The 21,898-nt window shown below is 51.1% G+C and overlaps 1 protein-coding gene across 13 annotated transcripts in view; it reads right to left on the bottom strand.

Moving 5' to 3' along the window:
* The window catches only part of frmd4a (FERM domain containing 4A), a 796,670-nt gene that overhangs the window by 353,457 nt on the left and 421,315 nt on the right, over positions 1-21,898 (bottom strand). For 11 of the 13 annotated variants that reach the window (XM_072470969.1, XM_072470973.1, XM_072470968.1 and 8 more), the window contains one exon: positions 6,861-6,926. In XM_072470969.1, coding sequence (XP_072327070.1) covers positions 6,861-6,926 — 66 coding nt within the window. Of the gene's footprint in view, positions 1-6,860; positions 6,927-7,018; positions 7,038-19,921; positions 20,034-21,898 lie in introns of those variants that run through there. The other 2 variants (XM_072470972.1, XM_072470975.1) reach the window with 2 other exon arrangements.

The following is a 21,898-nucleotide window of genomic DNA, read 5'->3' as shown; positions in this document are numbered from 1 at the left end:
TAGCCTCAAAATAAGGGGAAGTAGATTTAGGACTGAGTTTAGGAAGAACTTCTTCACCCAAAGGGTTGTGAATCTATGGAATTCCTTGCCCAGTGTAGCAGTAGAGGCTCCTTCATTAAATGTTTTTAAGATAAAGATAGATAGTTTTTTGAAGAATAAAGGGATTAAGGGTTATGGTGTTCGAGCCGGAAAGTGGAGCTGAGTCCACAAAAGATCAGCCATGATCTCATTGAATGGCGGAGCAGGCTCGAGGGGCCAGATGGCCTACTCCTGCTCCTAGTTCTTATATTACCTGAATGGGAGAAACTTCAGAGTGCTTGGGTGCAGTGGGATGTTGAGTGTCCTCATTCATGAATCGGAGAAAACTAGTATGGAGGCACAGCGGGTAATAAGGGAGGCAAATGGAATTGTGCCCTTTATAGTTAAAGGGATAGAGTATAAAAGAAGGGGCGGGATTCTCCATCCCGCCAGCCCTGTTTTCCGGCATGGTGCGTCCCCGCCGGCAGTGGGATTCTGCGTTCCCGCAGCCGGCCAATGGGATTTCCCATTGTGGTCACCCCACGCCATCGGGAAACCTGCTGCCGGCGAAACGGAGGATCCCATCGACGGAGAGTCCCGCAGGGTAAGCTTTGCTGAAAATATACACGGCATTGGTGAGACCGTCCCTGGAGTCTTGTGCACAGCTCAGTCCCTTTATTGGAAGAGGGATGTATGAATAGTTGACAAACGAATGTTGGCTGACTTGGTGATTGGGGAAGGTTGGCCCAGTCTCAGCAATTTCTGAAGATTTGGTAATTTTACAAAGTTTGAAGCCAGGTGCGTCTATTGGGAGGAAATAGGGAATACAGGAGGAGGTGTGTTTACTTGGAGAGTGGTGAGATTGTGGAACTCACTATCACAGGGAGAAGCTGAGTTGATAAACACATGAGGGGGAAGGAAGAGTAGGGTCTGCTGAGAGGGGGAGTTAAAGGGGGTGCAGCATAAACACCAGTATGGACCAGTGTGGACCAGTTTGGCCGAATGGATTTGATACAATATTTCAAATCTATGTAATTATCCATTAAGACCATGGAGGAAAATGTGGCCATTCGGCCCATCGAGTCTGCTCTGCCGTTCAATCATGGCTGATATTTCTGGACCTACGTCTTATGGTCTTATATGTTTCTCATCCCCATCATCCTACCTTCTGCCCATAACCCCTGATCCCCCGCCCTCGTAACCATTGAGATGTCAAAAGCTAATGGTTTTTCTGTTCTTTTGCCTCTTTCTGAAGAATGTATGACTTGTGGAGCTCTGCCTCACCATTAGTAAGCTGCAGGACAATATCATGCATGTCCTTGAGCTGTCATTTCTCTGCTGCTACATGAGATATCACCGTAAAACATAATTTCTTTGATACCAAGCGCAGTGGCTGTCATAATGAACTGATGGGTTTTAGCTGGGTCTGAACCAGCTGACAGCTGCAGCACCTTCAACTAAATTAAAGCACTTTCCACTCATCAGCGCACCCACACTCACTTTAGATCATTTGATGGAAATTGTACAAGTGGTTTGGTTCAACTATGTATCTTGTTTTGGTCCGGAGTTTTGTTTGATGTCCCTACTCCAGTCTTGACTGATAGGTATTAGATACCCACCTGTAAATTTGGGCCTCTGCGTTATACCGTTGTTGGGAAAAAGTGGTTATATAAATGAAGTTGTTGTTATCAATGGGAGTTGAGAGAATTCGAAAATTTTTAGTTACAAGATTGCACCTACACACACAACACACACGGCACATACAACACACACAGAACCCACACAACACATACACAACACACACAAAACCCGCACAACAGTGCTGCCCGCTACTGTGGGCAGTACGGTAGCACAGGTGGTCAGCACTGTGGCTTCACAGCGCCAGGGTCCCAGGTTCGATTCCCATCTGGGTCACTGTCTGTGCGGAGTCTGCACGTTCTCCCCGTGTCTGCGTGGGTTTCCTCCGGGTGCTCCGGTTTCCTCCCACAGTCCAAAGACGCGCAGGTTAGGTGGATTGGCCATGATAAATTGCCCTTAGTGTCCAAAAAGGTTACGAGGGGTTATTGGGTTACGGGGATAGGGTGGAAGTGAGGACTTAAGTGGGTCGGTGCAGACTCGATGGGCTGAATGGCCTCCTGCACTGTATGTTCTATGTTTTAATACATACACAACACACATACATACAACACACAAACATACAACACAGACACAAAACACACACACAAATACACACATGGCACACACACACAGCATATATACAACGCGCACACAAAAAATGGGGGTGGGGGACGATTCTGGTCGTACACGCCAGCATGATCTTCCTGTCCCGCCCCCGGGGATCCCCCTGCCGTGTGTTTCCCGGCAGCGTGGGGTGAATTTGATGGGAAATCCCATTGACAGCGAAGGGACCAGAGGACTCGGAGACCACCTCCTGCCGCAAGAATAATCAGCGGAGAGGCATGGAGCGTACCTCCCAACATGTACAAACACACAACACACACACATAAAACACACAACATACATATAACACACACAACACACACACACACATGCACGTGCACGCACACACACACACACACACACACACACACACGCACAAGCAAAGTTTGATCTGCTGAACTTCGCAGTTAAGTACCATTTGTTTTTAATGAAACGGGTGAAAATGAAAGTAGCAGCAAGATGAGAGTTGTATGTTTGAGAGCTCACAGTTAGAGAACTGAGTCAAAAATACAGAACTGCAGCGCTCACAGTTAGAGAACTGAGTCAAAATTCGATTGACTGGTACTTAGCAACGTGAGAACATATTAAGCCAGACAAAACCATTCCCATTCTTCTATCCAGTCGGAAAGTCCAACAATAACCAAACACTATTTTATCTCCTGCAGACGTCCTTCTCTGCCAAATATCTATCAACTCACTCTTGTCTTTCTGTCCCCACTGCTCCCCATGGAGCTTGTTTCATAGATTCACCACGTTCCTGTAAAACAAACTTTCTCTGGACAGCCCAAGGATATTTGAGAGGTGAGGTGAGGGACACAGGTGACTCAGAAGAAATAAATTTGCAAGCACAATAGTTATAAGCGATGATACATTGACAGTGATGGCAACCGTCTACTTCCCCTAAATACCTAGCCCCAGATTAATACTCTGTTTAATAACATGCCTGTGTTAAAACCCGTCGACGGTTCTCACAGGTCTCCTGATATAAGACAGGCTTCCTAGCGAGCTGTGTGCATTACCTCCGAGCAACATCGCTGACTGATGTCACGTACAGGAGCCCAAGGGGGGAAAAAAACACTTTACGACAAAATAGGGTTAAAAAAAAATCTCATCAAAGTAAATACAATACTTCTATTATATTAAAGAGAGGTCGACTCTTATCAAAAGGTTGCACCATTTGTGTCAGCCAATTGTTGGGGGGGGGGGGGAGCTGCGAAACGGCAACACTTCATCAGGCGAGTTGTAAAATAACAGTGAATAAAACATCTCACAGTAACCCCGCAGTGGAGGGGAATGAATGGGAAAGGGTTACAAGCCCACAGATGCTGATCATTTAGAGGACGGCAGATTCAGGACAAGTTTCCAAGATTTAAAATAATCAAATTATTTTTAAACAGATCGGCGAAAAAGGCACGATGTAAACCACTGGCACCTGAAACCCGGCCAAAGCAAACATCGTACGGCAAGACTGTGGCCTTAGAGCACTTCCCCACATAAGGAGGCTACAGTTTTAAAACTACCGTTCTTGTTCACGAAAGAGGTTAAGTCATTGTGTCGGGGGAATTCGAGGCACATTGAGCCTGCAAGCTGCTCCTGTCAAAGTGTCCAATATCAGGGGTGCTGGGCAAACACCTGACCTCTGGGGCTGCTCCCTGCTCAATGTTAACTTTCACCGACAATTGTTCCCAAGCTGGTCGGAAAAGAAAACTGCCCCTTTTAATTTATATTTCACCTCCGACTTGGCTGCCTAACTGTGAGACTGGGCGGATAACGTTCCCCTCAGCCCCGTTGTATTTTTGGTTTGTAACAAACTGTGAGGAAGTAAGCAGAATGGGGCCATTGTAGTGCCTGGGCAGAGGCACCTCACCGTAACCAGTCAGCCGTGCCATCTCAGTATCAGGGAGGGTTTCCCCATGGGTGCCTATTTGAGGGAAACCACAAACAGATTTCCAGCCTAAATGTTTACAGTTCTGTAACATGTAAAACACAGAAGGCATCTCGCTAGCAAGCATGTATTGTGAATAGCTGCAACGTCCTTGCAATTACAAGACACCGTGCCAGCCCGCATTTCCCCAGCATTGCACAATACTTCATTCAATCTATTTAACACTGCTCATAACTTGCACAGGCAATGAAAACAATCAGAACCACGGTATCCCATCAATGTGTAGACCTGTGTTTGGAAGCACAAGTTATCAATCAAAGGCAGCAAGGTTAGCCCTGCTGCCTCACGGCACCGAGGTCCCAGGTTCGATCCCGGCTCTGGGACACTCTCCGTGTGGAGTTTGCACATTCTCCCCGTGTTTGCGTGGGTTTCGGCCCCACAATCCAAAGATGTGCAGGGTAGGTGGATTGGCCACACTAAATTGCCCCTTAATTGGAAAAAATGAATTGGATACTCTAAACTTATTTTAAAAAAGGTTATCAATCTGGTAGAATCACAGAACGTGAACCCTTCAACCTGGTGAATCTGTTATAATCGACGACACAATGGATGTTGGACTATGCGCTCGTCATGGTCAGCACTTAATAAATTCACATTCGTCAAATCAATTTTTGTCTGGCCTATAACAACAGATGGATGTAACTGATGAGGTTACCCACATGCAATAATGCAAAGGCAGCTTTTAATAATCAATTATCATAAATTACCTTAAATTCAATTAGTTAAGAGACACAAAATAATTCTGGAGGTTAATATCGCAATGTTCAAAACATTCAGAGTTACTTTATTCCGACAGTGTCAGTAATCTGACACGTGAGGGAAGGAAAGACTGGAGGTTAATGAGAGTCGGAATGTTGCCGTACACAATCCCAAATGTCCCAAAGCAGTTTACAGGGTCTACAATATTTATTAATCTTCCCATGTTTTGAGCTATAAGGATGAAAACAAGAAGACAATCTTTTCAGGAAGCTATCAGGAAGTAACATTGCTGATAGAAAATGGAAATTCACTTTTCCAGAAGTGGGGGATGATGGTGGTGTGGTGATGGTAATCTACCATCCTTCCCCTGTCTGGCCTACACATGACTCCACACCTGCAGCAGGTGATTGACTCTTACCTGCCCCCGAGCGAGCCACTCAGTCCGAGGGCAATTAGGGATCGGTCGAGTGGTGTACTTCTAAGTTACACAACAACAAACCCCATGTGTAATTCCAAGCCTGGGGAACATTGTTTACAAAATATCCATATCAATGCAAACTTTCTGGACAAACACATGTTTACGTGAATACTCTGGGACGTCCAGTATCCTCATGACTCTAATGTTAACGCAGCCACACTCACACCAGTGTCATTGATCAGCTTTTCATACAATTCTAACTCATAAACCGTTAAAATATCACCCGCTCTTCATTCAAGGCTGCTATATATTGATCTCCAGCATCATATAAACATAATCGTGAACACAGCCCAGTCCATCATGCAAACTTTCCTCCCGTCCATTGACTCTGTCTACACCTCCCTCTGCCTTGGGAAAGTGGGCAGCATAATCAAAGACCCTTCCCACCCGGGTTATTCTCTCTTCCAACCTCTTCCATCGGGCAAGAGATCCAAAAGTCTGAAAACACGCACTAACAGATTTAAAAATAGCTTCTTCCCATAAGACATAGGAGCAGAATTAGGCCACTCGGCCCATCGAGTCTGCTCCGCCATTCAATCATGGCTGATATTTTTCTCATCCCCATTCTCCTGCCTCCTCTCCATAACCTCTGATCCCCTTATTAATCAAGAACCTGTCTATCTCTGTCTTAAAGACACTCAGTGAATTGGCCTCCACAGCCTTCTGCGGCAAAGAGTTCCACAGATTCATCACCCTCTGGCTGAAGAAATTCCTCCTCATCTCTGTTTTAAACGATCGTCCCTTTAGTCTGAGATTGTGTCCTCTGGTTCTAGTTTTTCCTACAAGTGGAAACATCCTCTCCACACCCACTCTATCCAGGCCTCGAGGTATCCTGGAAGTTTCAAGTTCCTTCTACATTCCAACGAGTACAGACCCAGCGTCCTCAACCGTTACTCACTGTTACCAGACTCCAGAATAACTCTGTTAAGGATTGAACTGATCTCTCCATGCATCTTCTCTACTGAGTAGTACTACACTCTGTATGCTTCACCCGATGATTATGTCTATGTATTTACATTGTGTATTTATCGTATGCCCTACGTTTTTCATGTATGGAGCGATGTGTCTGGACTGTACGCAGGACAATACTTTTCACTGTACCTCGGTACACGCGACAATAAATCTAAATCGATATATGAATAAAATATATATGTGCACATGTGTGTAAATCTTCAAGATCTGGAGTAACAAGAAGTTGAAGATGAAACGGTCTTTGCTCAAGACGAAGAGAAGGCGGCTCAAACGGGACAATTTATAAAGAAATAAAAAATGCTGGAAATGCTCAGCAAGTCTGGCAGCGTCTATGCCGAGAGAAACAAGAGTTAATTCCGATAAAAGGACAATGACCTCAAACATTAACTCGGTTTCCCTCTCCACACATGCTGCTAGCCTTGCTGAGCCTTTACCAGCAGGTTCTGTGTTCATTTCCAGTGCCTGCAGTATTTGTTCTCCTTCGTGTTACTCTTTATAAAGAAGCCGGCGGCTGATAAATCTCTTTACCTGAACAAGAAGTTCCAGTTTCCTGTCGTCGAGGAGGTGTACCTGACAGCGACGCCCTTCCGTCATCTGAAAGAGAGTAGAGGGAATGGTCAGACCCGGGCCAGGTGAGGGGCAGTGAGAAAGGAAACATTCAGACAGAGCGGCAAAGTGGCACCCACCCTCAAGAGCTCCAACAAAACAGGCAGCTCCAAACTGCTAATCCTCAAGGGAAAGACTTTGCTGCTCCCACATTGGAGAAACCGGGATCTTTCTCGAGGCAACGAGCTTCACAACACAGCACATTGAAGCCGCTGGCTCAACTCGGCAGCTTTGGACTATACCTCGCACACCCAGCAGAGAGAGAGTCTGCAGCCTTCCCCAAAGGAAATCCTTTGTAAAGCACACTTCCTATAAATGTCTTTAGTCCGGGGACTGACCAATAAATTGGTCTGCAGTATTATGTTTTAATGTGAGGTGTAATGGTAGATCCTTTACATTCCTGCTTTCGCTATAACGACAGTTTGCGAGACCAATTGAAATAGATGCCAGCGAATCCTGCAGTGTTAGAATTCAGTAACCACACTGTAAAAAGCAGGCTGGACCCTTCAACTGGCTTCACAAGAAGGAGTAAATAAAACCTCTGTTTTTGAATTGCCGAGATCTTACTCCCAGACGCCCACTATTCAGGCTTCAATTTGATGGTGGCGATTTGTTACACATCACTCACAGAGACCGGGGTTTCTGCATCAAAATACATTTTTACTTGCCTGTTGTAGGCTGGATAATGATAAAAGTAAAGTCGCCACAGTCCCAGATGGCCACAGGCTGCTTTCCCCTTTGAGGGGGGGAGCTGACTGGCGGTGATTTAACCCGAGGGTCACCACACCTCGGGCGAGGGGCAAGGTTGAGAGGGCGGGGCCTTCCTGAATAACCTCAGCCGGTACGGGAATTGAACCCGCGCTGCCGGCCTCGTTCTGCATCACAAACCAGCTAGAGAGCGCAGTGGTTAGCCCAGCGCCAGAGTCCCGGGTTAAATTCCGGCTTGGGTCACTGTCTGTGCGGAGTCTGCACGTTCTCCCCGTGTCTGCGTGGGTTTCCTCCGGGTGCTCCGGTTTCCTCCCACAGTCCAAAGACGTGCAGGTTAGGTGGATTGGCCACGCTAAATTGTCCTTAGTGTCCAAAAGGTTAGGTGGGGTCACTGGGCTACGGGGATAGTAGGGTGCCCTTTCAAAGGGTCGCGGAAGACTCGATGGGCTGAATGGCCTCCTTCTGCATTGTAGTGATTCTATGATTCTAGCTGTCCAGCCAAGTGAGCTAAACCGGCCCCCATGATAGCGATGGCAGAGGCTCCAATGCTCTTTCCGTCACAACGTTGACCAGGAATCTCTCCTACCCTTACCACCTACCACTGATGTGAGTTGGAATGAATGATAAGTTGATAATCCATCTTTTCGGCCAAGTTATGAACACAGCTTCGTGGGCCAAGTTCTGGAGTGGGTTTCGAACCCGGAACTTCTGACTCAGAAGAAGAAGCCCTACGCCCTGCCCCACCAGACGTCCTGCCAATTTGATAGGAAAGAGTAATACCCACAATGCTCCAAAACAGTACAACTGAATTTCTCTGCCAGTGACTGGATCATGGACTTTGGAATTTGCAATGTATGGCCAGGCCAAGTCCAACGTTTGACCTCAGGGATTGTGATGGGTGAGCTGATGGTGTCTTGAGGGTTATTCATGAAGGCCCCTCCTTCTCAACCTTGCCCCTCGCCTGAGGTGTGGTGACCCTCAGGTGAAACCACCACCAATCAGCTCCCCGCCTCAAAGGGGAAAGCAGCCTACGGTCATCTGGGACTATGGCGACTTCATCTTTTTACATGGACTTTATTCCGGGGACCACGGAGGGACAATCATTGGCCAAGCTCCTTATGGCTGAGTGTCAAACTATTGGGAGGTAAGTGTTCAGACAGTTGTGAGTATTGGATTGGGTTTGACTCAGGATCCCATCATCAAGTAGAACAGCCAATTCCAGGTTGCTCAATGGGAAGTGCCCAACTGCGCAAAGCCATAAACTATACTTGTGTGAATAATTTCCTTCAAGAGAGGGGGAAAAGATGGAAAAAATTACAACAAAATTTATATATCATCAGTTAATTCAATAAAAAAGTTCACTAGATACATCAGCTGGGTTTCTCTAATGTACTGTATATCTGTAACAAATTGTATTTGTCCTCTTTATTTGTTGTTATTGTTGTGTTATGTTTCTTCACTGTACAACCCATCTCGTTGCGGTTCGGATTTGGTACAGAGGTCGCCACGTCCAATGATGAAACCATCGTCTGAGTCGTAGTCTTCAAGGACCAGGGGCGGGATTCTCCGACCCCCCGCCGGGTCGGAGAATTGCCGGGGGCTGGCGTGAATCCCGCCCCCGCCGTGTCCCGAAGTCTCCGCCACCAGAGATTCGGCGGCGGTGGGTATCGCACAGCGCCGGTTGGCGGGCCCACCCCCGCCGATTCTCCGGCCCGCGACGGGCCGAAGTCCCGCTGCTCGAATGCCTGTCCCACCAGCGTGGATTAAACCACCTTTTGAACGGCGGGACAAGGCGGCGCGGGCGGGCTCCGGGGTCCTGAGGGGGGCGCGGGTCGATCTGGCCCCAGGGGGTGCCCCCACGGTGGCCTGGCCCGCGATCAGGGCCCACCGATCCGCGGGCGGGCCTGTGCCGTGGGGGCACTCTTTTTCTTCCGCCTTCGCCATGGTCTTCACTATGGCGGAGGCGGAACAGACCCCCAACCCTGCGCATGCGCGGGGATGATGTCAGCAGCCGCTGACGCTCCTGCGCATGCGCCGACCCGCGTTGCCCGCCGAAGACCTTTCGGCGCCGGCTGGCGTGGCGCCAAAGGCCTTTCCCGCCAGCCGGTGGAGCGGAAACCGCTCCGGCGCGGGCCTAGCCCCTCAAGGTGAGGGTCTGGCCCCTAAAGGTGTGGAGACTTCTGCACCTTTGGGGCGGCCCGACCCCGGAGTGGTTCCCGCCACTCCATCACGCCGGGACCCCCCGCCCCGCCGGGTAGGGGAGAATCCCGCCCCAGACCATCACTTCTTTGGACATCGCGACCACGACAACTCCGACACAAAAAGTGATGATATGGTCCTTGAGGACTACGACTCAGACGATGGTTTCATCATTGGACGTGGCGACCTCAGTACCAAATCCGAACCGCAACGAGGTGTGTTGTACAGTGAAGAACACAACGGTTATAATTTTGCTGAAGGTGATCAAACCCACTGGTCTGCGGCTTCCACAAGAAAACGGCCAGGTATGATATCTAAAAATACCGCCCCAAAAAATCACTGAATTTGTGCATTAACAACATTTGACTTTCGTAGCGACGCTCGTTCTGGGCCTCGGGGATTTGGGCAGATGATGCATGGCTTTGTAATGATTCAGAACACGTTCAGTATTACGCTTGCACATTCAAATTTGACGTGCTTTAAGATAAAGTAGAACTTCAGATTCCTTCTACTGATCTGAAGAGAAAGTTTGCCAATCCCTTGGAAATATGTCGACAGCTCAAACAAAATTTATAAAGTACATTTGACAAGATTGAATTCATGTCTGGCAAGTAGCTTCTAGAACAGAAGATAACAATAGGAATCTTTGTTCCTGGTTATCAAGCCGAATCCTTTACCCCACCTTCCCCACCCATCAAATCCCTGAGATCAAGAGTGGTTATAATTGATGCTATTGGCTGGATTTTGGCTAGTTTTGTGTAGCGTACAGTGTACTGTGCAATGCACTTAAGTCAATTCACACAATGTTACAAATCAAACAGAAGGTTCCGGTTTCAGTTAAACACTCTGCCTAAATATTTACTCAGTGTTCTTCAGAGAGTGTTTCATCAAAAGGCAGACACTGAATTTGCACAGGGACTGTTCTCAAGAAGTGATATCAACCATACAACATGTGTGTCCTTAACCATTTGTCTCATTCTCCGATGTTTGATATTCACAATATCCTGTCTGGGGGCGAGACCCCAACCATCAACTGTGCTGAGCCCCAATGTAGGGGAGTTACGCTGAACTTTATAAAGCTCTAGTTAAGCAACAAAGAGAGCTGTGGTAAACCACTGTTAGTATATTATATGTATTGTGGTAAACTGTTACTGTACGACATGTATTGTGGTAAACCACTGCCTGATGGCTCCGCCTCCCCTCGGGCTTGGTATAAAGGTGGCTGACCTCTGGCCCTGCCCCAGTTCGGGATCAGAGGCCAAGAGGCTTTCTGTTTAGCTTATTAAAGCCTCAGTTTCGTTCACTACTCATCTTGTGTTAATTGATGGCATATCAATTTAATAAGCTAAACTTTTAAGGTGAATTCATCACTCAGCCTGATCGCCTGGAGCTGGACCCACAAGCAGCCGACGCCACTACGACATTCGAGCACTGGCTAAGCTGCTTCGAAGCTTACCTCGGATCCTCCACCGACGATGTCACCGACCTCCAAAAGCTTCAAATACTCAATGCACGGGTGAGCCCGCAAGTTTTCCTTCTTATCAGAGACACCCCCTCGTATACGGAGGCGATAATGCTGCTGAAGGGACAGTACGTAAAGGCAGTAAACGAGGTGTACGCCAGGCACCTCCTTTCCACGAGGCGACAACGTCCCGGTGAATCACAAGCCGAATTCCTGCGTGCCTTGTGGGTACTCGGCCGGAACTGTGCTTGCCAGGCGGTATCGGCTGTCCAACACACGGAGCTTCTGATCAGAGACGCCTATGTCGCGGGCACTAAATCCAATTACATCCGCCAGCGATTGCTGGAAGGGGGTACACTCGGCCTCCCAGAGACAGTGCAACTCTCAAACTCACTGGAAGTGGCTTTCTAGGACATGGAGTCCTCCACGCCCGACCACGCGGCACCTTCGTGGACCTCGTGGGCGCCGCCATCATCCGACTCGAGTCTGGTGCAAGCCTGTGCCGCGCAACAGCCCGCCAACGCTGGAAGCCCGAAATGCTACTTTTGCGGCCATTGTAAGCATCCCAGACAGCGCTGCCCTGCACGGAACGCGACTTGCAACGGGTGTGGGAGGAAGGGCCACCTCGCCAAAGTCTGCCAGGCCCGACCTGTCCCTAAGGTTCCTAGGCCCAGCAGCGCTGCCTGCTGCCTGTCGGGGCCACCCCCAGCTGCCGCGCCACCCGCAATGTGCGACCCGTGGGCGCCGCCATCTTCGCTGCTACCCGCCACGCGCGACACATGGGGGCCGCCATCTTGGGACCACTCCGCAGCCTTCCGGGACCCCTGCTCACCCAGTCGTACGCTGGTCGCTGCTACCTCCGACCGGCCCGCCCATCACCTTCCGACGCTCGCCTCCATCACACTCGACCAGTCTTGACCTCATCACCTCACGAAATCCAAGATGACCGTCCGGATCAACGGGCACAAGACGGTATGCCTCTTCGACTCCGGGAGCACAGACAGCTTCATACACCCAGATACGGTAAGGAGCTGCTCCCTCCCAATTTTACCCGCGACCCAGAAAATCTCCCTGGCTTCCGGATCACATTCCGTAGAAACCCGGGGGTACTGTATCGCGACCCTTTCGATACAAGGTGTAGAGTACACTAACTTTAAGCTCTACGTCCTCCCCCATCTCTGTGCTGCCCTATTACTGGGGCCCAACTTCCAGTGCCACCTCCAAAGCCTTACCTTAAAGTTCGGTGGACCCCTGCCCCCCTCACCGTCTGTAGCCTCGCGACCCTTAAGGTCACTCCACCCTCGCTCTTCGCTAATCTCACCCCGGACTGTAAGACTGACTGCCACTAGGAGCAGACGATACAGTGCCCGGGACAGGGCCTTTATCAGGTCGGAGGTCCAGCGACACCTACGAGAGGGGATCATTGAGGCTAGTACCAGCCCCTGGAGATCCCAAGTGGTGGTCGTCAAGACTGGGGAGAAGCACCGAATGGTCATCGACTACAGTCAGACCATCAACCAGTACTTGCAGCTCGATGCGTACCCCCTCCCCCGCATATCTGACATGGTCAATCAGATTGCGCAGTATCGAGTCTTCTCCACAGTTGACTTGAAGTCCGCATACCACCAGCTCCCTATCCGCCCGGAGGACCGCCAATACACTGCCTTCGAGGCAGATAGTCGCCTCTACCACTTCCTCAGGGTTCCCTTCGGCGTCACCAATGGGGTCTCGGTCTTCCAACGAGAAATGGACCGAATGGTTGACAATACGGGCTGCGGGCCACGTTCCCGTACTTAGATAATGTCACCATCTGCGGCCATGACCAGCAGGACCATGGCGAAAACCTCCGGCATTTCCTCCACACGCTAAACTCCTGATCCTCACCTACAATAAGGAGAAATGCGTTTTCCGCACAACCCGCCGAGCCATCCTACGTTGTGGAAAACGGAGTCCTAGGGCCCGACCCCATGCGTCCCCTCATGGAACTTCCCCTCCCCCACTGCCCCAAGGTCCTGAAGAGAGGCCGGTTGTTCTTCTCTTACTATGCCCAGTGGGTCCCCAATTATGCGGACAAGGCCCGTCCGCTCATTAAATCCACCATTTTTCCCCTGACGGCTGAGGCCCGCCTGGCCTTCAACCGCATCAAGGCAGACATTGCCAAAGCCGCGATGCATGCTGTGGATGAGTCCATTCCGTTCCAGGTGGAGAGCGATGCGTCGGACTTTGCTCTGGCCGCTACCCTCAACCAGGCGGGCAGGCCCGTGGCTTTCGTCTCCCGTACCCTCCATGCCTCCAAGCCATTGTAGAAGCTGTGCGACATTGGAGGCATTACCTGGCCGGCTGGCGATTCACTCTCCTCACTGACCAACGGTCGGTTGCCTTCATGTTTAATAACACACAGCGGGGCAAGATCAAGAACGACAAGATTCTGAGGTAGAGGATCGAACTCTCCACCTACAACTACGATATTGTGTCCCGACCTGGGAAGCTCAATGAGCCCCCAGATGCCCTATCCCGCGGTACATGTGCCATCGCACAAGTTGACCGACTTTGGGCCCTCCACAGTGACCTCTGTCACCCAGGGGTCACCCGCTTTTTTCATTTTATCAAGGCTCGCAACCTGCCTTACTCCATCGAGGAGGTCAGGACCATGACCAGGGACTGCAGGTCTGCGCGGAGTGCAAACCGCACTTCTATCGGCCAGACAAAGCGCACCTGGTAAAGGCTTCCCGCCCCTTTGAACGCCTCAGCATCCACTTCAAAGGGCCCCTCCCCTCCACTGACCCTAACGTGTACTTCCTCAACGTTGTTGACGAGTACTCATGATTCCCCTTTGCCATCCCATGCCCTGACATGACCTCTGCCACTGTCATCAAGGCCCTGCACAGTCTCTTCACTTTGTTCGGTTTTCCCACCTACATCCATCGCGATCGGGGCTCCTCCTTCATGAGCGACGAGTTGCGTCAATTCCTGCTCAGCAAGGGCATCGCCTCCAGCAGGACGACCAGCTACAACCCCCGGGGGAACGGACAGGTGGAGAGGGAGAACACGACGGTCTGGAAGGCCGTCCTCCTGGCCCTACGGTCCAGAAGTCTACCAGTCTCCCACTGGCAGGAGGTCCTCTCCGATGCGCCCCACTCCATCCGGTCGCTCCTGGGCACTGCCACCAACGAGACCCCGCACGAACGTATGTTTGCCTTCCCCAGGAAGTCCACCTCCGGGGTATCGCTCCCATCCTGGCTGACAGTCCCAGGGCCCGTCCTCCTCCGGAAGCATGCGAGGAGCCATAAATCAGACCCCCTCATCGAGAAGATCATGCTCCTGCATGCCAATCCACAATATGCCTACGTGGCACATCAGGACGGGCGGCAGGACACAGTCTCCCTCCGGGATTTGGCACCCGCAAGTTCCCCAGCGACCATCACCACCACCCCCGACCCTACCCCGTCTCCCTCCACCGCTACCCGGCTACTTCAAGGTCTGGCACCCACAGGCCCACCGGCGACCATCACCTCCACCCCCGCCCACACGCCGTTCCCCCCTCCACCGACTCAACTACTGGGTGAAGAAGAGGACAACACGCTCCCGGACGCGCAGGTCTCGACACCGGTGCCCACACCACAGCCGGGACTGAGGCGATCACGGCGGAAGATCAAAGCCCCCGAGACTTGGCCTTTAAGTCCACTTCACCCCCGCTGGACTCTTTTTTTAACAGGGGGTAAATATGGTAAACCGCTGTTAGTATATTATGTGTATTGTGGTAAACTGTTACTGTATTACATGTAATGTGGTAAACCACTGCCTAATGGCTGCGCCTCCCCTCGGGCTCGGTATAAAGGTGGCCGACCTCTGGCCCTGCCCCAGTTCGGGATCAGAGGCCAGGAGGCTTTCTGTTTAGCTCATTAAAGCCTCAGTTTCGTTCACTACTCGTCTCGTGATTAATTGATGGAACATCAAGAGCGTTGCATCCTGTTCTGCTTATTACGCTTTCGGATAGAAGGAACGGTATTTGAGAGGATGCAGAGGGGATTTAACATAATGGTTCCATATGTACACACATACTAACATAGAAATTAGGAGCAGAAGTCGGCCATTTGTTCATTGAACCTGCTTCGCCATTCAATAAGTGGCCTCCGCTGTCCTGCCTACCGCCAATGCCCTTTGACCCTCTTCAAGAATAGTCAAGAATCTATCGACCTCTGCCTTGAAAAGTTTTCAATGACCCGCTGCCTCCCCCACTGTCTGAGGGGGAACATTCCACAAATACACAACCCCCCCCCCCCTCTGAGAGAAAACTAGTCTCCCCCTCGCCATTGCAAATGGGAAGCCTCTTGTTTTTAAACCGTGACCCCAAATTCCAGTCTCTCCCATGCAGGGAAACATCCTCTCAGTGTCCAACCTGTCAAGTCGCCCCAGGATCTTATACGTTTCAATAAGATCGCGCCTCATTCGCCGAAACGGCAATGGATAATGACTCAAAATGCTCAACCTTTCCTCAAAAGGTAACCCCTCCTCCCAGTGATCAGTCGCGTGAACCTTCGCTGAACCTCTTCTCAAGCAATTATGTCCTTCCTTGAGTTAGGTCTGATCAACTGTACAACTGTAGCAAAGCATCCCTACTTTAATATTCCACTCCCCTTGGAAGAAACAACATGTCATTTTGCCTCCTCAACCGCGTGCTCTTCCTGTGGATTAACTTTTAGTGATTCATGAAGCAGGACACCCAGACCCCTCGATCTCAGAGTTCTGCTGTCTCTGTCTATTTAAATCATTTGCTGCTTTTTTATTCTCCCTGCCAAATTGGACAAGGTCACATTTTCCCACGCGATACTCCATCTGCCAAAGTTTTACCGGCTCACCGAATCTATGCACGCTCCTGATGTCCAGTTCAGAAAAGACTTTCCTCTCATCGAGGATGAGGGGGTTTCAGGTACCGTTCGAAGAGGCTGGGGTTGTTCTCTTTGGGGCAAAGGAAATTGAGGAGAGATTTTCCCGAGGTGGACAAGGCTATGGTGCGTGAATAACATCTCACCTTCGCCCTCGCAACAGTTAGTCAAAGCGTGAATCGGCAAACAAAAACAGAAAATGCGGGACAATCTCAGCAGGGCTGACAGAATCTGTGGAGCGAGAAGATGGTTAACGTTTCGAGTCTGGAGGACTCTTTTTTCAAATAAATTTACAGTACTCAATTCATTTTTCCAATTAAGGGGCAATTTAGTGTTTCAATCCACCTGCCCTGGGTTGTGGGGGTGAGACCCACGCAAACACGGGGAGAATGTGCAAACTCCACACGGACAGTGACCTAGAACCGGGATCGAACCTGGGACCTCGGCGCCGTGAGGCAGCAGGGCTAACCCACTGTGCCACCCTGCTGCCCTGTCTGGAGGACTCCTTGTCAAGGCTTTTGAGTCTGCAAAGCAGAGTTTAGCTTCAATCACGAGACATGAATTAAACAAAAGGCAGTGTAGGAGACTCGAGTCGACTCCACACACCATGCAGCATCTCAGCAGAGGGGATTTGAGCGGGAATTCAAGAAGGGGGGGGGGGGGGTAGGGGTCAGGAACTCACTGCCTGAAGGGTTGGCGGTGACACAAACCTGCTGTCAAAAACTACTTGGATATGCCCGAGAAGCGTGGTAAATACAAGACTGTGGACCGAGAGCTGGAAAGTGGGGCGAAGCTGCACGGACAACTCCTTGTCAGTCAGCCTAGACTAGATGGGCTGAATGGCCTCCTTTCTTGCTCTGAACATCGATGGTTTTGTGGCCGGATTAGTGATGCATGAAACTCTGCTGGAGTTTAGAAGAGTGGGAGGCGACTTGATCAAAACCTTGAAGATCCTCAGGGTTATTGACAGGGCAGATGAGGGAAGATGTTTCCTCTGGTGGGAGAACCTAGAACAAGGGGTCACTCATTTCAGAGAGAAGAGGAGAAAGGTTTTCTCTCAGAGGCGATGAGTCTCTGGAACTCTTCCTCAAAAGGTGCTGGCAGCAGAGTCCTTGAATATTTTGAAGGCAGAGGTGGATAGACTTTTGGTAAGCAAGGAGGTAAAAGGAAACTGGGGATAAGCAAATGCAGGTTTGAGGTTAGTGGGTGTGATCCCATATTGGGCGCGAATAGCGGGGTGTTTCTCGACACCGCTATCAAACAGTACTTTGGTTTTTTTTGGCCTCGGCGAGGAATGCCCCACCGAGGCCGCACTTAGCTCATTTGTAGGAAGAGATTTTAAATGTTGCCCCGATTTCTCAACTTCCTCAGCCACCCCACTGAGGCCTCCGGATCCTCCAAATTACCTCTTAGGGGGGTCCTCGAGTCCCCCCCATCACCCCACCTCTTATGGGCAGGGCACTCCCAGGTCCGAATCCTGACGCGGGCAAGCTGGCACCCGGCACTCTGGCAGTGCCCAGGCAGCCTGGCAGTGCTACCTGGGCACCCTATCAGTGGCCCAGACAGCCTGGCAGTGCTACCTGGGCACCCTATCAGTGACCCAGGCAGCCTGGCAGTGCTACCTGGGCACCCTATCAGTACCCCAGGCAGCCTGGCATTGTCACCTGGGCACCCTATCAGTGGCCCAGGCAGCCTGGCAGTGCTACCTGGGCACCCTATCAGTGCCCCAGACAGCCTGGCAGTGCTACCTGGGCACCCTATCAGTGGCCCAGGCAGCCAGGCAGTGCTACCAGGGCACCCTATCAGTGCCCCAGGCAGCCTGGCAGTGCTACCTGGGCACCCTATTAGTGCCCAAGACAGCCTGGCAGTGCTACCTGGGCACCCTATCAGTGCCCCAGACAGCCTGGCAGTGCTACCTGGGCACCCTATCAGTGCCCCAGGCAGCCTGGCAGTGCTACCTGGGCACCCTATCAGTGCCCCAGACAGCCTGGCAGTGCTACCTGGGCACCCTATCAGTGCCCCAGACAGCCTGGCAGTGCTACCTGGGCACCCTATCAGTGCCCCAGACAGCCTGGCAGTGCTACCTGGGCACCCTATCAGTGCCCCAGACAGCCTGGCAGTGCTACGGGGCACCCTATCAGTGCCCTCGACAGCCTGGAATTGTCACCTGGGTGGCATTGCCAGGTAACCATGCGGCAGTGTCAAGGTTCCAGGCTGGCAGTGCCAGGGTGCCCAGCTGCCAGCAGGAGTGCCAGGGTACCACCCTGCCCAGACCACTGCCTGGGCCCCCCCCCAGGTGCTGTTATGCCTGATCCATGTTTGTGTGGATCGATGCTAAACGGAGCCTTGATGACGTCTCCCAGGTGCGGGCGTTCGATCCCGAGCCTCGGGATAATCGGCCGCAGTTATATTAGGCTCATGAAAATATGTTAATATGGAACTCGCCCGAGATCTCGCGAGGTGTTCCGAGTGTCGCAAATCTTCCGAGAGGCCTCTCGCGAGATCTAACGGCGTCACCGAACCGGGCGTGACATGGCCGTGCGATTGCGCCCAGTGTCAGATCAGCCATCATCTCATTAAATGGCGGAGCAGGTTCGAGGGGCTGAATGGCCTCCTCCTGCTCTTTATCCGCATGTTCGCAGGGACTGCAGCGGTTGAACAAGGCACCCCCGGCACCACAATCTTAATTAGGGGCGGGCAATAAATGCTGGCCCAGCCGGGCAAAGAATGAAAAAGAAGAATGGGTGCGCGAGCAGAGGGATGATGGGAGCCAGGAGATTGAAATTAGTTCAGGACAGGGGCAGCAGAGTTTTCAAAACCTCAAGTTCAGAGAGGGTAGAGTATGAGACACTGGGCAGGTGTGCCATTAAACGCTGCATTCCTTTATTTGCAACCCTCAATGTAAGATTTTTTTTTGCATGAAGTATAATTTGGAATACAAATGTTTTGATCCACTCTTCTTTGCATTTTTCTCTTTGATACTTTTGCAGAGTGGAATTAACCCATTTAAATCAAATGGATTGTTGCCGCTTTTTAAAAGGTACGGATGGCAACTTCAGACTGATGCGCGAAGCGATTATAAACTACTCAGGCCCCTCCAGCTTTCATGACCTTCTCGCGTTTCCTCAGCTAACACGTTGAGCAATAATAGATTTTTGAAACCTTTCCGCGCTCGACAAAGGAACTTCTATGACAATAAAAAACGTTCTTCCTTTGTTCAGTCTCAAAATCGGTTCCAGCGTTGACTCGATCACATTGAAGAATCTTCCAACAATTAGATTTTAAGAGGTTCCCTTCGCCCCACTGGTCCAGCCCAGTTAACACGCCACTTTTCTAACAGCTCAAACGCTGATTTTGCCAAGACCATCTTTTTAATAATGTCCTCAAAGTCTTTTCACATGCAAAGCACATTTGGATCACAATACGATACTGTTAAAACACACATAAAAATCACATCAGCTAGGCCTCAGGCTTTAGGGCTGCATTCAGCTCATTGTATCCCGTCCTCTGGACTCTCGGCACAGCCATGCTCCATGGGCAAGGAGCCCCTACAACACCAGCTCAATCTGAAGCTGCCTCCTAGCTCTCTGCATCAGGAGCACACACACACACACACACACAGTGGCTGCGATCCAAAGCAAACACCGGTATACTCTCCCTCTACCCTCTGCGGAGCACGCTCATCACAAGCACTCGAACACTGTGGAGAAATATCTCGCCTAACATACCATTGGAGAGCCAGAGAGAGCAGCTGACTTCTGATGGGCCCTGTCAGGCAGGCTGGAGACTGTGGACAGCTCTCACGTGCAGGCAAAAACAGACTTGGAGAGGCAGTGATTGGGGGAGGGGAACAGGGAATGAGAGAGAGAGAAAGACAGGACTGGAAAGAGAGGAGGGGGGGGGGGGGGGGGGAGAGAGCTGCTTTCAGCTTAAGACGTCAGGTCATGTGAAACTCAGGAAGCTTGGCACAGCAGGAGAGTGTATTCAGCTGGCGAGGGGAAGGGTAAAGCATAACTCAGCCACATCTGGCCCACAGGAAGATAGATTCAAGGCAGGAAAGAAAAAAAAAGAGCAAAGGGCTTATTTTTAAAAAAACCCAGCCTATTCAGAAACTGCAGCACTTAAACCTCTTCCCCCAACCCTGTGCCAAAAAACCCTCGGACGACAGGGTGGCTTTATGTGAAGGAGCCGGTCGTGACTGCAAACGCAGAATAGTCAACCGTTAGCAGACAGTATTGATTCTGAATCTATTCCTGACAGATGCTGGAATATTCTCCCCGATAGAGATCTCTAATACGGTTAGCGTGCAGACGGACTGTCCGCTCTTGGGATCCATCCTAACCTTGACCCACACTGTGTGGTAAACCACTGTGTCTGATATTAAGGGTTGTACGGTAGAACCTGCACTACAGGTTCAGCTGGGCCCCTGCATGCCGGCTCCGCCCAGGAGCCGGGTTATAAATATGCGTGGCCTCCAGCTCGCAGCCATTTCGCCAGCTGCTGTAGGAGGCCACACATCTGACACTAATAAAGCCTCAGTTTGGATTCAACTTCGTCTCCAGCCAAATTGATCGTGCCCCACCCTGAAGGTGCTGAGTCACATTGTCGTATAGGCCCACACATGCACCAGTCACCCTGTAGGAGCACGCCCAAGTGCCGGATGGGCGGGAGCCTCTGCAGTGAGCTTTACAGCTGAACATTTTCTGTCCTCATTGAACAGCTGGGCCCACGGTGGCTCAGCGCTGAGCATTCGCGCCCCTGAGTCAGCAGGCTGTGGGCTTGAGGCCCCATCACTGAAACCTGGGCACAGAAATCAAAGGCGTGATTAAACCGGGAACAATCTATGTCCGGTTTGGGCGCGGTTAGCGGGGTCTCGCTCCGCAGCTGAAAGGCCGAGAAACACAGTGCAATTCAACGTCACGGTGCTGCCTTTCTTTTAGCCTCAGTGGGTTTCTTTCCGCCGAGGCTGCATTTGGTCATTCCCTGGTGGCGGGCCCAGCTGGGCAGAACCCTCGCAGATCGGGCGCCATTATGTCGGTCGTGCGCAATGCGGGGACCTGGCTATGTTCTGGGCCATATCGGCAGCTGGAGCTGGGAGCTTTACGCTGCCTGGCTGCTAGCCCCCTCACCCCCGGAACAGGGAATCGGTGGCCATTTTGCACCAGTTTTCCTGGCTTAAAGCACCGCCGTTTTCACGCTGGCGTGAGGACTTAGCCTCCAGAATGGAGAATCCAGCCCGATGTCCCAGACGGCCAATAGCTGTCCGGAAGTGAGTTCAGTGTCAGAGTGGAAGGCAGGTTGTTGAGGCTGGCGGGCCAATGGGAGGTTCTCCGGCACTGACACATACGGAAGCTGCATTGTCTGAGGAGGAAGCTACAGATTAGCGATGAAGAGCGAGAGAGAGAGGGTGCCTCAACACCGAGGAGAACTCGGTTTTCTGGATCGGGATTTTCTGACCTCCGTCGACAGGGCCCACTGACCTTTGCAAGGCCCGTCTGCTGCCTGCTGTGGGGGCGGGGGGGGGGGTCAACTTCGGTTGCGACAACAGGTGAACGGACATCGCGTGACAATCGCCAGGCAGGAATGTTCCCTTCCAGTCGGGGAACGCGTCAGCAGTCAAGACTGGGGAATACCATTTTCACACAAGTGGTTCTGATCTGGAGAGTGCCTGTGAGGTGAAAGCAGATTCAATTGAGGCATTTCAG

This window comes from Scyliorhinus torazame, chromosome 13 (genome assembly GCF_047496885.1).
Source record: "Scyliorhinus torazame isolate Kashiwa2021f chromosome 13, sScyTor2.1, whole genome shotgun sequence".
Lineage (NCBI taxonomy): Eukaryota > Metazoa > Chordata > Chondrichthyes > Carcharhiniformes > Scyliorhinidae > Scyliorhinus > Scyliorhinus torazame.
Note: the sequence above shows the minus strand (reverse complement) of the source record. Positions and strands in the feature narration are given on the sequence as shown.